The following is a 24,114-nucleotide window of genomic DNA, read 5'->3' on the forward strand; positions in this document are numbered from 1 at the left end:
CGGTCTCTTTGTTCCGAGGCCATATCTGTACATATGCTAGGCTCGTCAAGTTTAACCTGAGTACTCCGCGTGTGCAACTGTTTTGCACCCGTTGTATTTGAACGTAGAGCCTATCACACCCGATTAACACGTGGTGTCTCAGCACGAAGAACTTTTGCAACAGTGCATACTCAGGGAGAACACTTTTATCTTGAAATTTTAGTGAGAGATCATCTTATAATGCTACCGTCAAACAAAGCAAGATAAGATGCATAAAGGATTAACATCACATGCAATCAATATAAGTGATATGATATGGCCATCATCATCTTGTGCTTGTGATCTCCATCTCCGAAGCACCGTCATGATCACCATCGTCACCGGCGCGACACCTTGATCTCCATCGTAGCATCGTTGTCGTCTTGCCAACTTATTGCTTTTACGACTATCGCTACCGCTTAGTGATAAAGTAAAACTATTACATGGCGATTGCATCTCATACAATAAAGCGACAACCATATGGCTCCTGCCAGTTGCCGATAACTCGGTTACAAAACATGATCATCTCATACAACACATTATATCACATCATGTCTTGACCATATCACATCACAGCATGCCCTGCAAAAACAAGTTAGACGTCCTCTACTTTGTTGTTGCAAGTTTTACGTGGCTGCTACGGGCTTAGCAAGAACCGTTCTTACCTACGCATCAAAACCACAACGATAGTTTGTCAAGTTGGTGCTGTTTTAACCTTCGCAAGGACCGGGCGTAGCCACACTCGGTTCAACTAAAGTGAGAGAGACAGACACCCGCCAGTCACCTTTAAGCAACGAGTGCTCCGAACGGTGAAACCAGTCTCGCGTAAGCGTACGCGTAATGTCGGTCCGGGCCGCTTCATCTCACAATACCGCTGAACCAAAGTATGACATGCTGGTAAGCAGTATGACTTATATCGCCCACAACTCACTTGTGTTCTACTCGTGCATAGCATCAACGCATAAAACCAGGCTCGGATGCCACTGTTGGGTAACGTAGTAATTTAAAAAAAATTCCTACGCACACGCAAGATCATGGTGATGCATAGCAACGAGAGGGGAGAGTGTTGTCCACGTACCCTCGTAGACCGACAGCGGAAGCGTTATCACAACGCGGTTGATGTAGTCGAACGTCTTCACGATCCGACCGATCAAGTACCGAACGCACGGCACCTCCGAAGTTCTACACACGTTCAGCTCGATGACGTCCCTCGAACTCCGATCCAGCCGAGTGTTGAGGGAGAGTTTCGTCAGCACGACGGCGTGGTGACGATGATGATGTTCCACCGACGCAGGGCTTCGCCTAAGCTTCGCGACGGTATTATCGAGGTGTAATCTGGTGGAGGGGGGCACCGCACACGGCTAAAATATCGTATATCAAGTGTGTTCTTAGGTGCCCCCCTGCCCCCGTATATAAAGGAGCAAGGGGGAGGCCGGCTGCCTATGGGGCGCGCCAAGGAGAGGGGGGGAGTCCTCCTCCTAGTAGGAGTAGGACTCCCCTTTCCTAGTCCTACTAGGAAAAGAAGGGGGAAGGAAAGAGAGGGAGAGGGAGAGGGAAAGGGGGCTGCGCCCCCCTCTCCTAGTCCAACTAGGACTCCTCTGGGAGGGGGCAACCACCTCCTGGCTGCTGCCCTCTCTCTCCCCTCAAGGCCCACTAAGGCCCAATACTTCCCCGGGGGGTTCGGTAACCCTCCGGCACTCCGGTTTAATCCGAAACTTCTCCGGAACACTTCCGGTGTCCGAATATAGTCGTCCAATATATCAATCTTTACGTCTCGACCATTTCGAGACTCCTCGTCATGTCCGTGATCACATCCGGGACTCCGAACAACCTTCGGTACATCAAATCATATAAACTCATAATAAAACTGTCATCGTAACTTTAAGCGTGCGGACCCTTTGGGTTCGAGAACTATGTAGACATGACCGAGACACCTCTCCGGTCAATAACCAATAGCGGGACCTGGATGCCCATATTGGCTCCTACATATTCTACGAAGATCTTTATCGGTCAGACCGCATAACAACATACGTTGTTCCCTTTGTCATCGGTATGTTACTTGCCCGAGATTCGATCGTCGGTATCTCGATACCTAGTTCAATCTCGTTACCGGCAAGTCTCTTTACTCGTTCCGTAATACATCATCCCGCAACTAACTCATTAGTCACAATGCTTGCAAGGCTTATAGTGATGTGCATTACCGAGTGGGCCCTGAGATACCTCTCCGACAATCGGAGTGACAAATCCTAATCTCGAAATACGCCAACCCAACAAGTACCTTTGGAGACACCTGTAGAGCACCTTTATAATCACCCAGTTACGTTGTGACGTTTGGTAGCACACAAAGTGTTCCTCCGGTAAACGGGAGTTGCATAATCTCATAGTCATAGGAACATGTATAAGTCATGAAGAAAGCAATAGCAACATACTAAACGATCGGGTGCTAAGCTAATGTAATGGGTCATGTCAATCACGTCATTCTCCTAATGAGGTGATCCCGTTAATCAAATGACAACTCATGTCTATGGCTAGGAAACATAACCATCTTTGATTAACGAACTAGTCAAGTAGAGGCATACTAGTGACACTTTGTTTGTCTATGTATTCACACATGTATTATGTTTTCGGTTAATACAATTCTAGCATGAATAATAAACATTTATCATGATATAAGGAAATATATAATACTTTATTATTGCCTCTAGGGCATATTTCCTTCACTCCCTCCCCCTAGCGATCGGCGACGACTGCCTGTGCGGCCGTGCCGTTATGTTGCCGGCCAACTGCCCTGCGTCTCCACTCCTCCAAGGCTCCAACACCCCTTCGCTAACCCCCTGCCTGCCGGGTTGCCGGACAGAATTTTGTTGAGGCCAACCACATCACAAACGGCACACAGTTAAACTAACATCTTCCGCCAAATTCCCCATTTACTAAGTAGTAGCCTTATTTTGTTTAGTTGCTTACATCTCGTGATAAGTAGTAGCCTGATCTTGCGTAAATTGCAAGGAAAATCATAGTCAGAGAAGAATTGATCTAGGACTTGTTAATATTGGTGAGTCATGCATGTACATGTGTCTATATTTGTGGATCTCAGACATCAGTCTTCAGGCGTTCATATATGTTTGTGCCTGCAGTCTTTCATTTAGCTCCGGATGCTGTGAAAAATTATCATAGATTTATACTGTGCCATCTGCACAATGTCAAAATGTTTCTAATAGCCGAAGTTATTTTCTGCTACTTAGTCTAGTTTTGATGCACCCAGAATTTCGTTATAATTACCAAAATATTGCAGGTGTCGATGGAGGAACAGGTGGTAATGTCATTCTTGGTTTCTCAAGATTTGTCTAGGATTTCAGTAACTTGCAACATCACACGGTATGCTTTTGGTAATTAAACTTACATTTTGCTCCAGCAATGCATCTTACTGAAACCTTATAATAACCAATATCCTCAAGCGCCTTAATTGATCGTCGCTGTTGTAATAAAATAACACATATGATTCTCCGACTAAAAAAAGTTTATCCCAATTCTCTTCACCAAATCACGCACGACTTGTGGAATATTTTCTACGCATTCATTGTCCTTGTACGACAGCAAGTGTACCAACACCTGATTCCGTAGGTCATAATTGTCCTGCACGTGAATTATGCTGTCATGCAAGGCTCACATCTAAAAGGACACATGAATGGTGAATGTAGAGTACTCACCGGGACAACAGGTAATCCATGTTCATGATCATGCCACGTGCGCATAATCTTTAAAACTAAAAACCCAGACATATTGCTGCATAGGAGTAAATGTTATTAGCAATATGATAGATGAAAATATGGTCAAATAATTGGAATGTTAAGGTTATAACCTGTTTGGGTTTTTTGGAACTCCAATTGGTATGATGCGACGCCATCTAAAAACATCATCATTCCAGACAGGAATTGCTAATGCTATGTTTAGATGGAATGAAATACATTGAATCTTAAATATGTTCTTCTGTGAAGGATTCTTTTTTCCATGCATCCGATAGGGGAAGAGGGTCGAGTATAGTGATTGTTCTATCCAATAGGTCGAACAGGAAGAGGATGAAGCGACCGGTTGTACAAAACGGCAACAAAATCTGTGTGAAGTAGGCTTTAGAAATAAAATACGGGGGTGAAAAGCACACACAGAGATGGGAAGTATGATTACCAACTTGCACACCGAGACGTCAAAGCACATATCAGGCCAACAATGAAATAGTTTTGCAATAATGTAGCGTTGGGCATCAAATGGTAAACGGAGTTTTGGATCTTGTGTAGAGTCATTTAGTATCATCTGAGAGGAAAGTAAAGGATTATTAACATTCTATGCGTTTGTGGTTGCAATTATATGTGCTTGTCGCCGTAAAAAATAAGTATTATGAGATTTTAATAACTTACAGAAAATCTGAGATCCATATAGTGATATGGAGTGTCTTTAGCCCATTGAATGTCGTCTGTAGCATTTACTCGAACAACCATGTTAAAACTGTCGACATCAATAGCCCGTGTATTCTTTAGTAAGTCTTGTAGTTGTCTAAGACTTATACTTAGTGGGTAGGGCTTGGAGCTACGCATCCATTCTTTCCTATCAAATAAACCATAGCATCAACGATATAGTGAAAAAATAATATACATAAATGCAGATATTGTTATTTTGAAAGTTGACTTACTCTCGGGAATCTGCATTATGAATGGACATGATATGACCTCGAAGTTTGCAAAGTAGCTCATTTTTATTAAGTGGCATTCTCAGAACAACCATGGCAGGTGGCGGGTCCAATATTTCAACACCGTCAGTATCTATTATATCGTCTGCTGGATTATGGTACTCAGGAGTTCCTTTTATATCGTTCAGATCTGATTCATGGAGAATGATTGCTACTTTTTGCCTGAAGGGTTTGACATCTTCCTGCAAAAAAATAATTAGAATCAATATATTACAACATTGAATTAGATATGCAATACACTTTTGTCATCCTTCACGAATTACCTGTGTAACAGGATGTGACAGTTTGTGTCCTGTCCAGTATTCAATGAATTGTAGCATGAACAAGCCGCAAGATGATCTATTGGTTAAAAATATTGGGCACATTAGTAATAAGCAAACATAAGGAATTGTTGAATAATAATCAATAATTGTTACTGTTGCTCTCATTTCGCATTTGCTCATGTGATGATTTCAAACATACCCATCAGATTGAATTCGATCTTGAATATACTCTTTTATAGTCCATCTAGTTACATCAATATCTGGCCAAGTACCTAGGTTAAACCCATTCATCTTAGAAGCAATCTTTAGATGCGCCTCAAGCCCCTGAAGCTGTTAAATAGAAAAAAGAGTATGATAATATAGGTGAAACTAAATGCATGAATTCCAAGTACAGATATAGTAAAATCATACCGTAAGTTGTAGATCAGCTCGGCTCATTCGAGAACTAAAAGAATCGAGTACTTTTATCTCGCGTTGTTCGATATTGACAACAGATAGATACCAATGCGTTTGGTTCAAATTGATTGGAATGAACAACTGACACATAATATACAAGTCGTTGCCCCGGCTAGGTAAACAAATTGATAACAAATGATAGAACCATAGGTAGGAAAATTAGTCTAACCATGTCATGCTGTAGATACTTAAGCACCTTTTCAACGATGTGGTGATGACTCTCAAGGCTTATAGGAATTTCACCATCTCGCTTAAGTATTCCTGAATCATATGTAGTTTCCAAGAATACACGTGCACCCGCTGTACAAAAAATATCCTGGACCCTTAGACAGTAAATATATGCATTTATGACCTATAGTAGAAAAAGTAACAAATAAATTAGACATTCTTGAAGTGTGTAAGTATGATCATCGGAATATATTTTAGCTGACCTCGCTCTCCACCCATATCTCATCTTCTAAAAGACATTCCAAATCTCGACGTGTCAAGATTGTGTCATGGATATTCACTAACTTGGTTTTGCTAGGGAAGGACATGATGTATTCCTTCATTTCAGTAAAATTAATAGCACATGCATTTTCTTTTATCTCATTCAGATCCATCTGAAACAGCATAGACATAAGTACAGCTTAATTGAATAAAAAATGTGGTGGTTGTTTGTATAGCGCCTGTGGAAGCTGATCCACTTGTTGCTAATACGTGAATGCAAGGAGCTCACCTCGGCGGGTGCGACGGACATGGCGAGTGGAGCGCAGAGGCAACGGCGGCCGTAGCGCAGCGTCGCCGAGAGGACGGCCTTGAGGTGCTTTACACCGGTGAGCCCGTCCCGGCTGCCGTCGTTTCCCCAACGTATACAGGTTCTCTTCCACGACTGATGAACGTGCCCACAAAGGATCGGCCAGAGAGAGAAGAAAGAGACCTATGCAGGGCGTCAATGGGGTAGTGCGAGCAGCCTTGCTTTATTATTTATACTTCCCTTCCGCTGAACTCGGGAATTTCTTCCTGCATGTGACGCGCGGCCTTAAGTGCCCTGCAATCTCGGCGATTATCTTCCCTACATAGGGAAATCTCCGCGATTATCTTCCCTACATAAACATGATTGCTTTCATATGATTTGTTTACCGATAGGGAGCAAGAAAATCGCCAGAGATATCACTCCGTTTTATTGTCTCGTATACTCTTACTCTGAGTGGAAACATCCCATCCAGCGACAAATTTGGCTAGTCTATGGCGGATAAGATGGAAACACAAAGCAGTCCATTTTTTAAGTCTTCTAATGATATTCGTTTTGCTACCAGGAGAGCAAATGTTAATACTCATGACTGTGCGTGAGTGGCGCGGAAGCACGTTGGCTGGATCATAGCCCTCATTTTATTCTACATAGTCTATGGCTGATAACATATTATGGTTTCAGTTAAATGAAATTCAGAGAGGCCGTCCCTCTTTAAAAAAAATAAATGTAAAGCTGATAGTAAGAACATTATCTTTGGTCGAATGAAGCGCACATTTTTTTCTACTAAAAAATGTTAAAGCCAGATACACCTTACATTTTCGAATTTTCAAAAAACCTAATGCACATCTGAAGTGGGGCCACACACTCTATATTAGATAGCATATCAAACAATACCAAATGTACCAAAACTCAATGAGAAAGAAACAGAGGTAGACATGAACATTTAAGAGTTTAAACAACATGCACTTTACAAGAAAAATTGGACTGGTCTCTCTTGTCATTATCTTTCAAGTAGATTCCTTATCTTTCAACAGATTAACAGATTCAGATTCTACTACATATATGTGTCAATGCATTTTCTTACGAGTCCTGTGTCGGGTGGTTGGTGCGACATATGCCAAGGGATGGCTTATCATTGTGGGAGCCAATAAAACATCGCCGGTGCCTGGAAACGGGATGAGGCGAAGACATGCACGCCGGCGAATCTTACCCAGGTTCGGGGCTCTCCGAGGAGATAACACCCCTAGTCCTGCTCTGCGGGGTCTCCGCATGATCTCTAGATCGATAACGAGTAGCTACAATCGCTCCTAGAGCTGTTGGGATCAAGGGAGAGGAAGAACAAGGCTAGCTCTTGCCTCTCTCTCTATCTATGGTGTGTGTGCGTGTGCTATGCTTGGAAGCCAAACATGCAGAGGTGCCAACCCTTTGCATGGGTGCTCCGGGGGGTTTATATAGGCCTACCCCCCGGGGGTACAATAGTAATCCGACTGGGGACTGGCCCCGGCCGTCAGTGTCTACGTCTGCCGGCTTCTCCGCCGGCTGGTGGGTCCCGCCGGCTGCCGGCTCCTCGGTCGACAGGCCGGCCCCACCGCCTAGGGTCTTATCGGCGGCTGCTTACTGTAGCCGCGCCTCTGATGATGAGGGCTTTGTCGAGGTTAGCGTGGCTACAGTGATCCGCATCGGGGGCTATCACTGTAGCCTCACCTCGTCTTGTCTCCTTAATGGGGCTCCTGCTTCGAGGAAGGGAGTCGCCGGCTTCTGGAGGCCGGCTATGCTCCTGGCCGACTAGGAAAAGCCGGGCCGCCTTCACGCCTCTCTCTGGCTGAAGGGGCCCGCAGTCCTTGGGCCGTACAGGAGTGGGTCGTGGATGACGTCGTAGCTGGCGTGGCTACAGTGCCCGGCCGCACGGGGGACATCCCCCCCGTACGGCCTCCTGTAGCCATGTCCGCCTCGGGCTTAGGGGGTCGAGGGCCGCACTGTGGCCACACCCCGTCATGTCGCCGTTATGTCGGAGTGGTTGTGGTCTTGGCCGGCTTCTAGGGGTCGGCGTCCTTCTTGGCCGGCTTCTTGGAGTCGGTGAGGCTGGGTCGCCTTTCGGGAGTCGGCTTTAGTGGTAGCCGGCCGGGGAAGGCGGCCCAAATGCTTGGAGTGCTTGAAGGCCCAAAGGCCTGATAAATTTTCTGAAGAGCCAGGGGTAGTCGGTGTGGCTACCCGTGGCCAATTACTCCGACAGTAGTCCCCGAAGCTGATTGGGCTTCGAGGTGGAGTGGGGTTCGAGAAGCTCGATCAGCTTCCTATCGTGACAAGCCGGCAGCTAGGAGCCGGCCTTGGTGCAGGCGCGCCGCCCTTAGTCGAATTCTTCTGGAGTCGGGGGGCGGGAACCCGCAGGCTCATGCACCGGGCCGCGGGCCGGCCTCGGGCCGTTGGCGTGCCACGTGGCCGGAAAGCCTGCCAGCCCACGCGCATGACGGGACATCGCCGCAGGGAGGGGGCCCGCCACGTCCGCGCCCCGGCCCAGGCGCGGATCCTTCGTATCCCGAAACCGCCCGCACGATCCGTGTGGCAGTTTCGGCTCGCGCTTATGCGTAATAAACGCGAGACGTGGGGGGAGTGGGCGCAGTTAATCCCACGTCCCCCCCCCCACGTCCGGCCTCTTCGGCCGCGTGAGGCTATAAGTAGGGGGAGGTGGAGGGCGGCAGACCCTCGCACGCTCCTCCTACTCCCTTCGCCTTCTCGCCTTGCTTGTTCTTGCGACAGCGCCTCGCCGCCGCGCTCTTCATTCGCACGCTCCTCCGCCGCCATGCTAGCTTCCGCTATGCCTCCCCACATTGAGCAGCTTGGCGGGGATTGGGATGGCTCCATCGTCCACAACGACCACATCGACTTCCTCCGCGACACCCGGCGTCTGCCCAGCAAGGAAAAAGTGGAGGTCCGCCTCGCGCCGGAGAAGGAGGTCAGGCCGGCGCCGCAGGAGGGCGAGCGGGTGGTCTTTCGCTTGCACTTCCTGCGCGGCTTCGGTCTGCCAGTGAGAGCTTTCTTCCGCTCCTGGCTGGACTTCTATCAACTCCAGCCGCATCACCTCACCCCCAACGCGGTGGTGCTGCTGTCGACCTTCGTCACCCTGTGCGAGGGCTATCTCGGCGTCCTCCCCACCCTCGAGCTCTGGGGGGAGTTCTTCCAGTCGAAGCTGGGCACGCGTGTGAGGGGCGTGCCGGCTCAGACCGGCGCCTTCATCGCGTCGCGGAGATCAGGCGCCGACAACCCCTTCCCCGTCATCACGCTGATCCAATCGGTGAAGAAGTGGCAGAAGTCATACTTCTACGTGCGGAACATCGCTCCCCGAGGCGACTACCTCAACCTGCCGGCTTACGTAGCCGGCCCGCCGGCGGGGAGGCTGCCCCAGTGGTCCTTCCGGGCGGTAACGCTGTCGCAGGGAGGAAACGCCGCCATCGCCCGCCTGCGGGTGATGGTCCAGTCGGAGGGGCTGACGGGGCCCGACCTCCTGGCCGCGTTCGTCACGCGCCGGGTCCTTCCGCTCCAGAGCCGGCCTCATCTGATCTGTCAGATGAGCGGCCAGCTCGATCCGAGCCGGATGTGTACCAAGGAGATGCCGCGGCCTGACGCCGCCGACATGGTGAACTACCTCGCCAATTGCCAGCTTTCCGACGACTGGCAATTTGGCAAGGAGCCATACAGCCGCGCCAATCCTCCGCCTACGGTACGCTCCCTTTCTCTTTTTCTCTTTCTCTCTCTCAGCTTTGTCGCCAAGTTCCTTTGGGCCGACTCTAACTCAGTCAGCTCGCTCTTTTTGACAGAGTCCTCTGCTTCGGCCGGCCGGCGGGGCGGACGCGGAGCGCCGCTTCGTCCCTGACCGGACCGAGCACGACCAGGAGGACCCCGACCTGGGGGCAGTCCATATGGAGGACGCCACCGAGCCGGCTGGCGGTGAAGCAGGCGGCTCCGGGTTTTCGCCTACCTTCGAGGACTGGCCAGACGAGGACGAAGCCGAAGCCGTCCCGCCCCGCCAGCCGGCCCCCGGACGCGGCGCGGGCTCTTCCGGCGCGCAGCCTGCTCGAGGTAGAGGCCAGAAACGTCGCGCCACCCAAGGCATGTTCGGCAGCCGGACGAAGAAGCCTAGGGGTGGGGCGGCGGCTACCAGGCGGGAAGAGGCGGCCGCGAAGGCGGCTCGCTTCCGCAAGGTGGTGAAGCAGCCGCAGACGGTATCGGCGTAAGTTCTCTCTTTCTTCGTACTGTCCTTCTCTCTTTTCTTGGGTGGTTTTCTGAGTCTTCGTCTTCTTTTTCAACGATCAGAGCTCCACTGTCACTTGAGCGGGCGGCTGCCGGCTCCGTTGTGGAGTCGCCAGGGGGCTCTGGGAGCACCACCCGCCGTGTAGATCCCCGTGCCGCCCTCCTGGAGGCGATGGAAAGGAACGCGCGGGAGGTGCGGGAGGAGCAGGAAGCGCGGGAGGAGCAGGAAGCGCGGGAGGCGGAGGCACGGAGGGCAGCCGCCGCCCAGGCAGCTCGGGAGGAGGAGGCGGCGAAGGCGCTCGCCGAGGCCGCAGCCAAGGCCCAGGCAGAGGCCGAGGCCGAAGCGGCGGCAGGGGATGCCTTGATGGTCACCCCCCTGCGCACCATGGCGCCCGGGGGCGCGGATCCCTCGCCAGGGGGAGCCAGCGGTTCCCAGCCGGATCTAGGAGGGAGCGGCGACGATGTCATCTTCTTGAGGGAGGCGCCGGGGCCGACTCCTCCGACTGGGGCGGCCCAAGGCGGCCAGACTGAGCCTGCGCCCGCACAGTCGGCGGAAGGCGAGCCGGCCGCGGGAGCTGAGGTGGCGGTCCGGGTTCCGCCAAGCCGGCGCGCAGGGAAGGCCGCATCGGAGCCGCAGAAAGCGGCGTCGGAGCCACGGCCGGCCGTGGGCTCTAGCTCGTCGGCCCGAGACGCGGAGGCGGCCAGCGCTACCTCAGGGTGGACGCCAGGCGGAGGGACAGCCGTGGTGAACATCGCTGCACAAGACGTCCGGACCCGGCTTCAGGGCCAAGCCGCGGCGCTGAGGCAGTTCACCGACGAATTCCTCGCCACGCGGGCTGCCATCCGGGTTAGTATTCTCATCTTGTTCTTGATTTCTCTCGTGGGGGCGCACCAGCGCACCCACTGGGTGTAGTCCCCGAGATTCGGGCCGACTGCTGAGCAGTCGGCTCGGATCTTCCTTGATGATTTTGTTTTTGCTGCTTTGTTCTCACTTCGGTCTTCTGTCCGTTTTGCAGGATTACCATAGCCTCCGAGCGGCCGCCTTCAACTCCCAGGCTCGGGAGCTGGCTTACAAGACCGCCGATCTCACCGAAAGCCGAGGTATGTAACTTGATCTTTATCTCATGTGGGGGCGCGTCAGCGCACCCACTGGGTGTATTCCCCGAGATTCGGGCCGACTGCTGAGCAGTCGACTCGGATCTTCCTTGATCATTCCTTATTGTTCTTCTTTTTCTTCTATCTCTGCAGCGGCCAACGCCAGTCTGAGGGCACAGCTGGGGGAGTCCCAGACTGCTCTTCATGCCAAGGACGCGGAGCTCGCCGCCTTGGTGCAGGAGCGCGACCGCCTGGTCAAGAAGCTGGCCGACCAGGAGGAAGGCCACAAGGCTGCGCTGAAAGCTGCGCAGGATCGCGAGGCCGCCCTTCAGGCCGAGTTCGAGACGGAGGCGGCCGGCTGGGCAGAGGTCAAGCAGACTCTGGTCTCTGGCTATGGCCAGATTGAGGACCTGGTTGACGGTAAGTCATCTACCACTTCGTCCTTTCTTGCCATCCGCCATTCGACTTGTTTTTCTGATTTTGGTGTTTTTCTTTCCTTTTATTCTTCGCACAGAGTACTTCCCCGGCTATTCTACTGCCGCCAACCAGGCCGTCGAAGCCCGTCGCCAGGCGAAGAGGCAAGCCGGCTTCGAGATCTCGCCAACCGTCGGCCGTTCGCTGGAGGAGCAGCTCCTGGCGATCCAGGCTCGCATCCAGCCGGCTCACAGGCTGCTCCGCCGGCTTCAGCGTGCCGGGTCGGCGGTCTTGGCCGCCCTCTGGCCCGGCCAAGTGGTCCCGCGCACTCCCAGCCGGACCGCCGACTGGCTGGAGGTGGCCGTCGGCCGCTTCGAGGCTTGGAAGGCGTCAGCGGCTCGCTCCGGCGCCAGGCGGGCGCTGGAGTTCGTCAAGGCCTGGTATCCCGGCCTGAACCTGGACCAGCTGGCGACCTGGCGGCAGCAAGCCGACACGGAGCTGGAGCCGGCGTGGCCGGCCATCATTCGGCGGGCTTCAGCGATCGCCGAGTACACCGACACCAACGTCTTCGCCCCCGAGGTGGACGACAATGGAGTCGCCCAGCCGGAAGATTGGTTCGGGCTGGACCCGGCGTACGGCGAGGACTCGGCGGAGGAGATCGACTCCAGCGATGAGGGCGAAGAGGAGGAGGAGGGTGAAGACGCCGAGCCGGCTGGTGGAGTAGCCGGCCAGCCTTACCGCGCCTCCAGCACTACGTCACGTGCGAGTGCATCTCCTGCCGCGGGAGGTGGTCAAGCCGGAACCAGCTAGGCGGCCACTCCTTCAGCCGGCGAGCTGCCTTCACCGACCCGTTCGGCCTCCAAGTCGCACCTTAGTCTTCTTTCTTTTATTTCCCTGTCTTGTTACTTTTGAACAATATTTGGTTAAGTCTGCACAATTCCACCCACTGGGTGTATTGAAACTCAAGTCTGTTGCCAGCCTTTGAGCGGCTTTATGTATAAAGTTATGAAATCGGTCTTTCCTTGTGCTTTGGCTTTTTGTCCTTCTGCTTTTTTCCTTTGCCGCCCTCCCTTGGTTGCCGCCTCCCCAGTCAAACAGTTGCTCTGCAATCTGTAGCCGGGGAGTGCCTGGCCGATTGGGGAGGGGGAAGTACTTTTAGCTCTGCCGGATTTAAGCTAAGCTTTTTAGGAAGCCGGCCAGCCGGCTGCTGTGACAGCCGGCAGGCGTATATGGAGGCCGTCTCTTTGCTATATGGGTTAGTTGTTCCTTAGCCGTTTTTCGTGTGGGCGTCTTTTCTGTCTTTCCTCTTGCTAGTCGGACAGTCGGTTCTTTGAGCTGCGACTTTCAACAAGGGAGGACTTGGGAGCCGGCACACTACTTTGCTGACTTCGGGAAGAACTTAAGATATAGCTCAAGGCGGCCAGTCCCCGGGCCGACTAGTCGGACCCGGTGCCGGACAAGAGTTCAAAATGTAATAATACATTCATGGATATGACACTCGTCATTCATAGATAAATAAAAGGCAGTCCCCGAGTACTGTTCGGGGGGCCTGTTGGTTTGTAACTTAATACAAAAGGGGTAGCGTGGTACATACTGCTTTTCAGCTGTAAAATCGTCTTAGGAGGTTTGCGTTCCATGGTCGCTCCGACTCCTTGCCGGAGTCGTCTCTCTTGCGTGCTCTTGGCTTTTGCGCGTCGATCAAGTAGTAGGAGTCTTTGCCGAGTGCCTTGCTGACGACGAAGGGGCCTTCCCAAGGGGCCGAGAGCTTGTGCTGGCCGGCTGTTCGCTGGATCAGCCGGAGCACAAGGTCGCCCTCTTGGAAGGATCTTGGCTTGACCTTGCGGTTGTAGTAGCGGCGCAGGCCTTGCTGGTAGATGGCGGTCCGGCTGAGGGCTAACAGTCGGCCTTCTTCCAGTAGGTCGACGTCGTCTTCTCTTGCTTCTTTGGCTTCCTCCTCCGTGTACATGGTGATCCGAGGCGAGTCGAACTCGATGTCTGTTGGGATGACAGCCTCGGCACCGTACACAAGGAAGAATGGAGTGAAGCCGGTTGACTTGTTGGGTGTAGTTCGCAGACTCCAGAGGACAGCCGGCAGCTCTTCGAGCCAGCAGCCGGCCGATTGCTCCAGTGGTACAACCAATCGGGGCTTGATGCCGGAGAGGATAAGTCCATTTGCTCGCTCGACTTGGCCGTTTGACTGCGGGTGGGCAACGGACGCTAAGTCCAGTCGGATGCCCTGTGTCGCGCAGAAACGTGCCAGTGCGCCTTTGGCGAAGTTCGTGCCGTTGTCGGTGATGATGCTGTGCGGCACGCCGTACCGAGTAGTGATGTCGGTGATGAATGTCACGGCAGTCGGCCCGTTCAGCTTCTTAATCGGCTTTGCTTCGATCCACTTTGTGAACTTGTCCACAGCAACGAGTAGATGTGACAAGCCACCGCGGGCCGTCTTGAAAGGGCCCACCATGTCCAGTCCCCAGACGGCAAAGGGCCGGGTGAGGGGAATGGTCTTGAGGGCAGAAGCCGGCAGGTGTTGTTTGGAACTGAAGACTTGACATCCTCTGCAGGTCTTGACTATTTCTTTAGAATCCTCCAAGGCAGTCGGCCAGAAGAACCCATGGCGGAAAGCCTTGGCCACGAGGGATCTTGAGGCGGCGTGATGGCCGCATTCGCCTTGGTGGATGTCTTTGAGGATTGCCACTCCTTTTTCTGGCTCGACGCAGCGCTGGAAGATTCCAGTGACGCTGCGCTTCACAAGCTCCCTGTTGATTATTGTGTATGCTGCAGCTCGTCGTTGCACTAGTCTTGCTGCGATCTCATCAGCCGGCAGCTCTCTGCTGACTAGGAACTTGAGGATGGGCTGGGCCCATGAGGGAGCTGTGACTTCTTCTGCTGTTAACGTGGCCACCATGACTCGGGTGGGTGGGTTGGGTGTTGCATTGGAGTCGTCCACCGCTTCTTGTGTCGTTGCAGTCCCCGGGCCGACTGCTGCAGTCCCCGGGCCGGGTTCTGAAGTCCCTGGGCCGGGTGCGACTACGTCAGTCCCCGGGGCAGTCGTCGAAGTTCCCGCGCCGCCTGCGGGATTTCTTGAGCCGGATCCGGCTGTTTCTGGCGCAGGCGGTACGAAGATGGAATCCGACTCTGGAGACGGCTTGATGGACGGCTTGAGGAGGCGCTGGAGGGAGACGCCCGTCGGTATGGCTTGTCGGGTGGAGCCGATCCGTGCTAGGGCATCTGCTTGGTCGTTGTCGGCCCTTGGCACGTGAAGGAACTCGCACCCTTCGAAGTATCCGCTCATCTGCTGGACGAGGAATCGGTAGCTTGCCATGTTTGCGTCCTTGGCGTCCTAGTCGCCAGATGATTGCTGGACCACTAAGTCTGAGTCGCCGTAGCACAGGATCCGGCGTATGCCGAGTTCTTTGGCTAGCCGGAGCCCATGTACGAGCGCCTCGTACTCGGCCACGTTGTTGGAGGCGGCGAAGTGGATCTGCAGCGTGTACTTGAGCTTGTCGCCTTTGGGAGAGGTGAGGACGATGCCGGCTCCCAAGCCAGTGCGCATCTTGGACCCGTCAAAGTGCATCCGTCAATGGGTGGAGTCGGGAGCCGGTGGTAAGTACTGGGTCTCGGCCCAGTCGACGAGGAAGTCGGCCAATGCTTGCGACTTGATGGCGGTGCGGGGTTGATAGAAGATCGTGTAGGGCGCCAAGGCAATGGCCCATTTGGCCACCCGGCCGGATGCATCCCGGCTGCCTATGATCTCGGCGAGCGGGGCAGTGCACACGACCGTGATGGGGTGCTCTTGGAAGTAGGGCTTCAATTTCTTGGCAGCGAAGTACACCCCATAGCACATCTTCTGGTAGTGCGGGTAGTTTTGCTTCGAGCTAGATAGTACTTCGCTGAGATAGTAGACCGGCCTCTGGACCAGCTGGGCTCGGCCTTCCTCCGGGCGCTGGACCACAACAACAGTGCTGACGACTTGGCTTGTCGCGGCGATGTAGAGGAGCATGGGCTCCTTTTCAGTCGGCGCGGCCAGGACAGGCGGAGTGGTCAACATTTTCTTCAACTCATGGAAGGCTTGGTCGGCTTGATCATTCCACTCAAAGTGAGTGGACTTCTTCATGAGTCGGTACAGGGGAAGGGCCTTCTCTCCTAGTCGGCTGATAAAACGGTTCAGGGAGGCTAAGCAGCCAGTGAACTTCTGCACATCTCACAGCTTGGTGGGAATCTCCATCCTCTCGATGGCTTTAATCTTGACAGGGTTGCACTCAATGCCGCGTTCGGAGACCAGGAAGCCTAGCAGCTGGCCGGCTGGCACTCCGAACACGCACTTCTCGGGGTTGAGCTTGATCTGGAATCGGCGCAAGTTGGCGAATGTTTCCTTCAGGTCTTCCAGCAAGGTACCGCGCTTCTCTGTCTTCACCACAATGTCGTCTACGTAGACGTGGGCATTTCTGCCGAGTTGTTTCAAGAGACATTTCTGCATGCAACGCTGAAAAGTGGCACCGGCGTTTCTCAAGCCGAATGTCATTGTCAGGTAGCAGAAAGCTCCAAAGGGTGTGATGAAGGCAGTCTTCAGGCGGTCAGCCGGGTCCAACTTGATCTGATGATACCCTGAGTATGCATCCAAAAAACACAACAGCTCGCATCCGGCTGTGGAGTCTATCACTTGGTCAATCCGTGGCAAAGCAAACGGATCCTTTGGGCAGGCCTTGTTCAAACTTGTGTAGTCTATACACATGCGCCACTTGTTATTCTTCTTCAAAACTAGAACTGGATTGGCAAGCCATTCTGGAAAGAACACTTCCATGATGAAGCCGGCTGCAAGGAGCCGGGCTATCTCTTCTCCCACGATTCTTCGCTTCTCTTCTGATAGTCGGCGGTGGGGTTGCCTGACCGGCTTCGCATCAGCTCGGACATGTAACTTGTGCTCGGTGAAATCCTTCGGGACACCCGGCATGTCCTTTGGGGACCATGCAAAGATGTCTCGATTCTCACGGAGGAAGTCGGCGAGCTCGCCTTCCTATTTACTGTCCAAGTTCGCCCCAATTACGGCGAACCTCTCCGGGTGTTCCGGGTCTAGAGGTATCTTCTTTGTCTCTTTCGCAGGCTGGAAGGAGCCCTGCGCATCACAGTCCTTGGGGTTGGGGGACAAGGCCGGCTGCTTGCCGGCCATGGCCACAACCCGCTCCAACATCTTCTTCTCTTCGGCCACCACGAGGGACTCGGCCAGCCGGCTGCTGGCCATGGCACACTCGATGGACTTCTTGTAGTCGCCGGCTACCGTGATGATCCCCTTCGAGCTCGGCATCTTCATCTTCAGGTAGGCATAGTGGGGCACAGCCATGAACTTGGCCAAAGCAGGTCGGCCAAGTAGCGCATGATAGGGGCTCTCCAGGTCCACCACCTCGAACCATATTGCTTCCCGGCGGAAGTGATCTTTTTCTCCGAAGAGAACATCCATTTTGATCTTGCCGATTGGAGAGCAAGATAGGCCGGGTACGATACCATGGAAGACAGTGCGGCTCGGCATGAGCTGCTTTGCTTTGATGTTCAGCTTGTCCATGGTGTCGCGGTACAGTATGTTGATACTGCTTCCGCCGTCTATCAGGACGCGGGAAAATCTGGCAGCTCGCCTCTCCGTCGCAAGGGTGACGTCCAAGACCATAGCATAGGAGCCAGGCGAAGGCATCACCTCTGGGTGGTCGGCCTGGCTCCAGCTGATGGGCTTTTCCGACCAGTGCATGAATTCGGCGGTGCTAGAAGCGACTGCGTTTACTTCTTGGTGTTGCCGGCGTCGGCTGCGCTTGTCGTTGACTTCACTTGTGAAGACGACGTAGGCGTCGTGCGCTTCGGGGAACTCGTCTTGGATGGCGCCGACCGCAGGCCGGGCCGCCGGCTGTTGGGGAGCTGGAGGCGGCGGGCCGGGAGGCGGAGGCGGCACCATCCCTTCGCCCTTGGTGATGCGGGTGAGCCAGTGGCATTTACGTGTTGTATGGTTGGACGGCTTCGCGCCGCTGTGGAACTTGCAGGGAGCATCGAGTGCTTGCTCGTAGGAGAAGGACGGCTGCCAGGGCGGCCGGCCTCCCTTCTTCTTGGGAGCGGGCCGCTCCTCGGGCTGCTCGTCTTCAACTGTGGCCACCTGCCGACTGGAGGAAGTCGGCATGGGGCCCTTGCGCTTGTGGTCGTTCTGGTAGGGGCGCCGGTTTGGGTCGCCAGCCGGCGTCTTGGGAGCCGGAGCGACTACCTTCCCCGAGGCGTCCACTCGGAGCTCGGTCTTCATGGAGGAGTCGGCAGTGGCATACTTGTCGGCGGTGATCAGCAACTCATCGAGGGTAGCCGGCTCGTCGCAGAGGAGTCGGTGCTTGAGGAGGGTGCCCTCTCGGCACCCGGCAGTGAAGTACTCGATGCCCTGGACCTCGTGCACTCCCTCGCAGGAGTTGCGGAGCTCGGCCCATCGCGTGAGGTAGTCGCGGGTCGACTCGTTGGGCCCTTGGACGCAGAGGGAGAGCTGGCGAGGCTTGGGGGGCCGCTTGTAGGTGCTGGTGAAGTTGCGGACGAAAACCTCGGTGAAGTCCAGCCAGCTGTTGATGCTGTATGGCTTGAGGCTGTTGAGCCACGTGTGCGCCGTCCCTTGCAGCATCAAGGGGACGTACTTCACGGCGACGCGCCGATTGCCGTTGGCGATGCTGACGGCTGTGGAGTAGTCGATGAGCCAATCTTCCGGCTTCACCGAGCCGTTGTACTTGGGTGTGTCTCTGGGGAGCGAGAACCCTTTGGGGAAGGGCTCGTCGCGGATGCGGGGGCCAAAGCATGGCGGGCCAACATCGTCTTCTTCTTCTAACGCCAAGGACCGAGCAAGGCGGTCGATCCTGTGGCGGGCGTCACTCTCGCCGACTCCTTCTCGGCGGCCGAGTCGGTCGCCAAGAGTCGGATGCATGATGGGCGGCGGAGTGAGGCGTCTTTCTCTTCGAGGCGGGGGAGGCGGCAGGTTTCCTTGGTGTTCAACCGCCCGAGGGCGGCCATCCGCATCGCGCTCGATAGTGATGCGAGTCCGGCTGCGGCTGGCAGCCGGCTCCTTATCTTTCCTCTGGCGCGTGCCGCTCGCAGTCGGCGAGCGAGACGTCGCGGCGTGCTCCCGGCGCGGGGGATGGCTATCAGCACGGGCGCCGGCTTCGTGCCGTTCTGCAGCCGCGTCGATCAGCTGCTGGATCCGTCTTGTCATGTAGGGGAGCTCATCGGCCCCCAGCCCATTGAGCTCCTCTGCGGCCGCCTGAGCGGCTCGCAGATTCTCGAGCGGGGTGGCGTAGACGGGGCGATCTGCGCCCAGCATGCTGGCAACGGCTGCGCCGCGCTTCTGGACGAAGCCGGCTCGGCTCGGACCACTGGGCGGCGGCGTCCCGAAGGCGGCGCGGTCGACTTCGCGCTGGTGGGCCTCAGCGAGGCGTCTCATCGAGGCTATCTTCTTGCTCTCCGTGATGAGGGCAAGACGGCGTGCCTCCAGGGTCTCGGCGTCGGCGTCGGCTGGGATGGGGATGGAGAGGTCGTGCATCGCCGCTTGCTGAGCGTCGCGGGCGCTCCCGCCCGAGTTGGAGACGTGGCTGATGACCAGCACTTCGGTGACAGCGCTGCTGCCGCTGTCAGCTCGAGGGAGTGGGTCGTCGAAGACCACCACGTCGGAGGGGTAGGCGTCGAGCGATGCGGTGTCGGAGTCGATGAGCATCGGGTCGGTGGAGCCGACAGACTCCATGTCCGCAGCAGGCTCTCTGGAGACGTGAAGTTGGTCGAGGAGGCTGACGAGGCGGCTCTCGGGGTAATCGGTGCCTGCGTCGGACGCAGGCTCGTCGGAGATGCGAGTCTCGCCGAGCAGATCGGCGAGGCGGCTCGCTGCGCAGGCGTCGTCGACGCCTTGCAGCGCGTCGGGGCAAACGCCATCGGGCGCAGCAGGCTGGCTGCGCTCGCGGGGAAGGAAGAAGGTTCCCGTCCAGAACAGGTCTCCGGACAACGGTGCACCTGGCCCCACGGTGGGCGCCAAATGTCGGGTGGTTGGTGCGACATATGCCAAGGGATGGCTTATCATTGTGGGAGCTAATAAAACGTCGCCGGTGCCTGGAAACGGGATGAGGCAAAGACATGCACGCCGGCGAATCTTACCCAGGTTCGGGGCTCTCCGAGGAGATAACACCCCTAGTCCTGCTCTGCGGGGTCTCCGCATGATCTCTAGATCGATAACGAGTAGCTACAATCGCTCCTAGAGCTGTTGGGATCAAGGGAGAGGAAGAACAAGGCTAGCTCTTGCCTCTCTCTCTATCTATGGTGTGTGTGCGTGTGCTATGCTTGGAAGCCAAACATGCAGAGGTGCCAACCCTTTGCATGGGTGCTCCGGGGGGTTTATATAGGCCTACCCCCCGGGGGTACAATAGTAATCCGACTGGGGACTGGCCCCGGCCGTCAGTGTCTACGTCTGCCGGCTTCTCCGCCGGCTGGTGGGTCCCGCCGGCTGCCGGCTCCTCGGTCGACAGGCCGGCCCCACCGCCTAGGGTCTTGTCGGCGGCTGCTTACTGTAGCCGCGCCTCTGATGATGAGGGCTTTGTCGAGGTTAGCGTGGCTACAGTGATCCGCATCGGGGGCTATCACTGTAGCCTCACCTCGTCTTGTCTCCTTAATGGGGCTCCTGCTTCGAGGAAGGGAGTCGCCGGCTTCTGGAGGCCGGCTATGCTCCTGGCCGACTAGGAAAAGCCGGGCCGCCTTCACGCCTCTCTCTGGCTGAAGGGGCCCGCAGTCCTTGGGCCGTACAGGAGTGGGTCGTGGATGACGTCGTAGCTGGCGTGGCTATAGTGCCCGGCCGCACGGGGGACATCCCCCCGTACGGCCTCCTGTAGCCATGCCCGCCTCGGGCTTAGGGGGTCGTGGGCCGCACTGTGGCCACACCCCGTCATGTCGCCGTTATGTAGGAGTGGTTGTGGTCTTGGCCGGCTTCTAGGAGTCGGCGTCCTTCTTGGCCGGCTTCTTGGAGTCGGTGAGGCTGGGTCGCTTTCCGGGAGTCGGCTTTAGTGGTAGCCGGCCGGGGAAGGCGGCCCAAATGCTTGGAGTGCTTGAAGGCCCAAAGGCCTGATAAATTTTCTGAAGAGCCAGGGGTAGTCGGTGTGGCTACCCGTGGCCAATTACTCCGAGATCCTGCTACTACAGACTTGAGCTCCTTATTCCGAGGTAGTGAAGAAAAATTGGACTGGTCTCTCATGTCCGATATTATAGTAGATTGATTGACACTCTTGCCTAACATGCTGAATTCTACACATGAAAAAGCATCACCTCGAGGGTCAATTCTAGACATGAAAAAGCATCACCTAGAGGGTCTGAAAATTAACACAATGTATGGATTTGGATGATGATTGACACTCTGTGCATACATGGCTGAATCAAATGTTGGACTTGGCTGATGTCTACTCTGCTCACGGCGCTTGTTAACAGGGGTCAAGTGGAAGCATACCTCTGGTGTAGATGCCGTAGGCGACATTGGAGTGCTGGACGGATGTTTGTGTACCTCCAGCAAACTCGGAGCTTCTTCCTCCCGTGACGCTCTTAACTGTCGTATCTGAAACAGATGAGAATTTTGTTTGCAACCAATTAGGTGATGATATGGAAACTGCTGTACCCACTCAACAATTGGAAAAGGAGGCCATGGATCTTCAGAACGAAGAGCAAAACAAGATGGTTGAGGACCAGTGTCAGGAAGATGCAGCAGAAACTGCACCAGTTTCCTCTGACGAGCAAGATGGTAGCACTGAAGAAATAGAAGAAGAGGCCATGGATCCTCATAACGTGTTAACAGGGTTCAAGGAGAAGCATACCTCTGGTGTAGACACCGCAGCAGACATTGGCGAACTCGGAGCTCCTTCCTGCTGCGAACTCGGCAAAAACATTGGATGTTTCGTCGACAATTAACGTGATGGAGATTCCAGCGTAGTACTCTTCCTTCTTATAGCAAAAAAGAACAATCCGGGTCAAACACTCGATTGAGTTTTGTTGGACAAGGACACGGTCTGCATCATCTAATCGTAATCGGATCCCCTTATGTACATGTCTGCATTTGGTCTACTGCTAAGGTTCCATCACCGTGCTTCTTCCTGATCCTGCCCCCTCTTGCGCAGCTCTTGCTTTCCTGGATCTTCCTCAGCCACTGTACAAGAGATGATTGTGGAATGGACGTTGAACACCGAGTACCCGCGCTCGGCCTAGCTCTTGACAGACACCGGGGGAGCTGGGAATGCACGCTCCTGGTCGCCGCTGGCATACATGAGCTGGTGGAGACGCCGGTCGGCGTGCGGGACGGAGCCGGCGGGGACGGCAGCCACGGCGCCGCCGCTGGCTTCCGAGTCTCGCGGAGGAGGGGGGCGAGGCGGGCCTCGATGCGGTCCACACCGGCGGCGGCCACATCCTCGTCCCGCAGGTAGACGAGGCAGGCGAGGCGGCCGCGATGCGACCACGCCCTGGCATCGACGACGCTGCAGCTCATGTCGGCCAGCACGGCGAACACCTCGGAGATGAGCCTCGTGCGGTCGGCGCCCGTCAGCTCAAGCACGGTGGTCGTGGCCGCCGCCGGCGACGCCGTTTGTTCGCACGGAGAGGCGAGGTCGAGGAGGAGGCCGGGATTGCGGAGGACGGCGGCGCGGCGTGGCTGGGGCCTCGGGGTGGCGCGCGTAGAGGTGCGACGGTCGCTGCTTGTGGTCGCCGGCGACGGCGTGTGGCGAGTGGCCGCCGGAGCTGTGCAAGGAGGCGCGAGGCGTGGGCACAGGAGCTCGGGAGCGATCGTGCCTCTCCGCGCCGTCCATCCTCCCGCGCGAGGCACGGCGGCCGCCGGCGTAGAGTGGATAAGAGAAAGGAAAGGACTGCGGACTGAATTGAAATGCCTATAGGTTTTTTTTTTTAAGTCAAACGTTTTTTCTGGATGCCACTAAAACAGGGACTGCGGGTTGATTTCCTGTGAACTGAGGGGGCTTTTTGCAAAACTACCACGAGGAGGTTGGACGAAACGTAAGAGGGAAGAAGAAACCTTACGTTTCTTTTAGGTAGTAGAGAATAGTAGAGATAGAGATAGAGATGTGCATGTGAGCCCCCCGTAATGAACCTGTTCCCGACACCTCTTAAGCCGATGAGCTGCGAATTCTTTCGAAATTAATAGTCATGGTCCTCTGATCTGCGATACACATCCTAGAAAAAAAATGGTCTTAATCTTGGGAAAGAACTTCCGCCTCCTTCTTGCGTCCTCTCGTTAGTGTGGCACTATGTTTGCTCCAAGGTTCATGTCGTCATTTATAGCAAGGTTCGGTTGGTGCACATTTAGAATTTGTGTGTCACTGAATCAATGCTATAGATTTTGAGAACTAAAAGAAACTGAATGCTGATGATTCTTTTGTTCGGCCGCAGTATGGAGGACACATTTTATTAGGACCATTTTTCTTCTCTTGTTAACCTCCGATTAAGAAGTTATGTCTCCTTTGTCCTTTCCATGCATGAATGGTTTTGAATTCTAAATAATTGAAGTGATTCTCAACGCCTAAACACAAACGAGCTTTCAAGATAACCAGATTTGGTAATGCCGTGACAAAAATAATTATGATACGCACTCCGTACTAAAATTTAAGATGTTTTTACAATTTAATTTAAACTACAAAAACATCTTATATTATAATAGAGAGGTACTCCCTCCGTCCTAAAATTTTTGTCTTAAATTTGTCTAAATACGGATGTATCAAGTCATGTTTTAGAATTGGATACATCCATATCTAGACTAATTTAAGACAAGAATTTTGCAGAATTTTGCAACGGAGGGAGTAGTACATTCCACCGCTGAAACATTGAGGCGCTTCTACCGCTGTTTTTTCCATTCGTTCGCGTGGCGCCAAAGACCCCGCCTCGACGAGATGGAAAGTATACCGGCGGCCCGCGTGCGTTGCGTCCGAAACAGCAGGCGGCAGCCGAATGAGCGGGGCAAGCGGGACTCGACGAGGCTCCCAGGTCCGGCTGATTAGCACGTCATGCTTGATTTGGTGATTTTTTGTCCGTATCCTTGTGTGAGATAAGCACATCATGCATAGCCTGCCAATTGATAAGATTCACCATCTCAATTCTGAATTTCTACCTTTGAGATG

At 54.4% G+C, this 24,114-nt stretch overlaps 1 protein-coding gene across 1 annotated transcript; it reads right to left on the reverse strand.

The window, feature by feature from the left end:
* Window positions 1-3,273: 3,273 nt before the first annotated feature.
* On the reverse strand, window positions 3,274-22,049 carry LOC123165762 (uncharacterized). Its single transcript, XM_044583483.1, has 12 exons — window positions 22,043-22,049; window positions 21,814-21,937; window positions 21,453-21,557; window positions 5,648-5,778; window positions 5,222-5,352; window positions 5,023-5,098; window positions 4,703-4,941; window positions 4,431-4,617; window positions 4,205-4,326; window positions 3,878-4,129; window positions 3,726-3,801; window positions 3,274-3,651 (listed from the first exon to the last, which is right to left on the reverse strand). The coding sequence occupies exons 4-12, from the start codon at window positions 5,648-5,650 to the stop codon at window positions 3,526-3,528; spliced, it is 1,212 nt and encodes a 403-aa protein (XP_044439418.1). The 5' UTR covers window positions 5,651-5,778; window positions 21,453-21,557; window positions 21,814-21,937; window positions 22,043-22,049; the 3' UTR covers window positions 3,274-3,525.
* Between the last annotated feature and the right edge of the window lie 2,065 nt (window positions 22,050-24,114).

This window comes from Triticum aestivum, chromosome 7D, assembly GCF_018294505.1.
Source record: "Triticum aestivum cultivar Chinese Spring chromosome 7D, IWGSC CS RefSeq v2.1, whole genome shotgun sequence".
NCBI lineage: Eukaryota > Viridiplantae > Streptophyta > Magnoliopsida > Poales > Poaceae > Triticum > Triticum aestivum.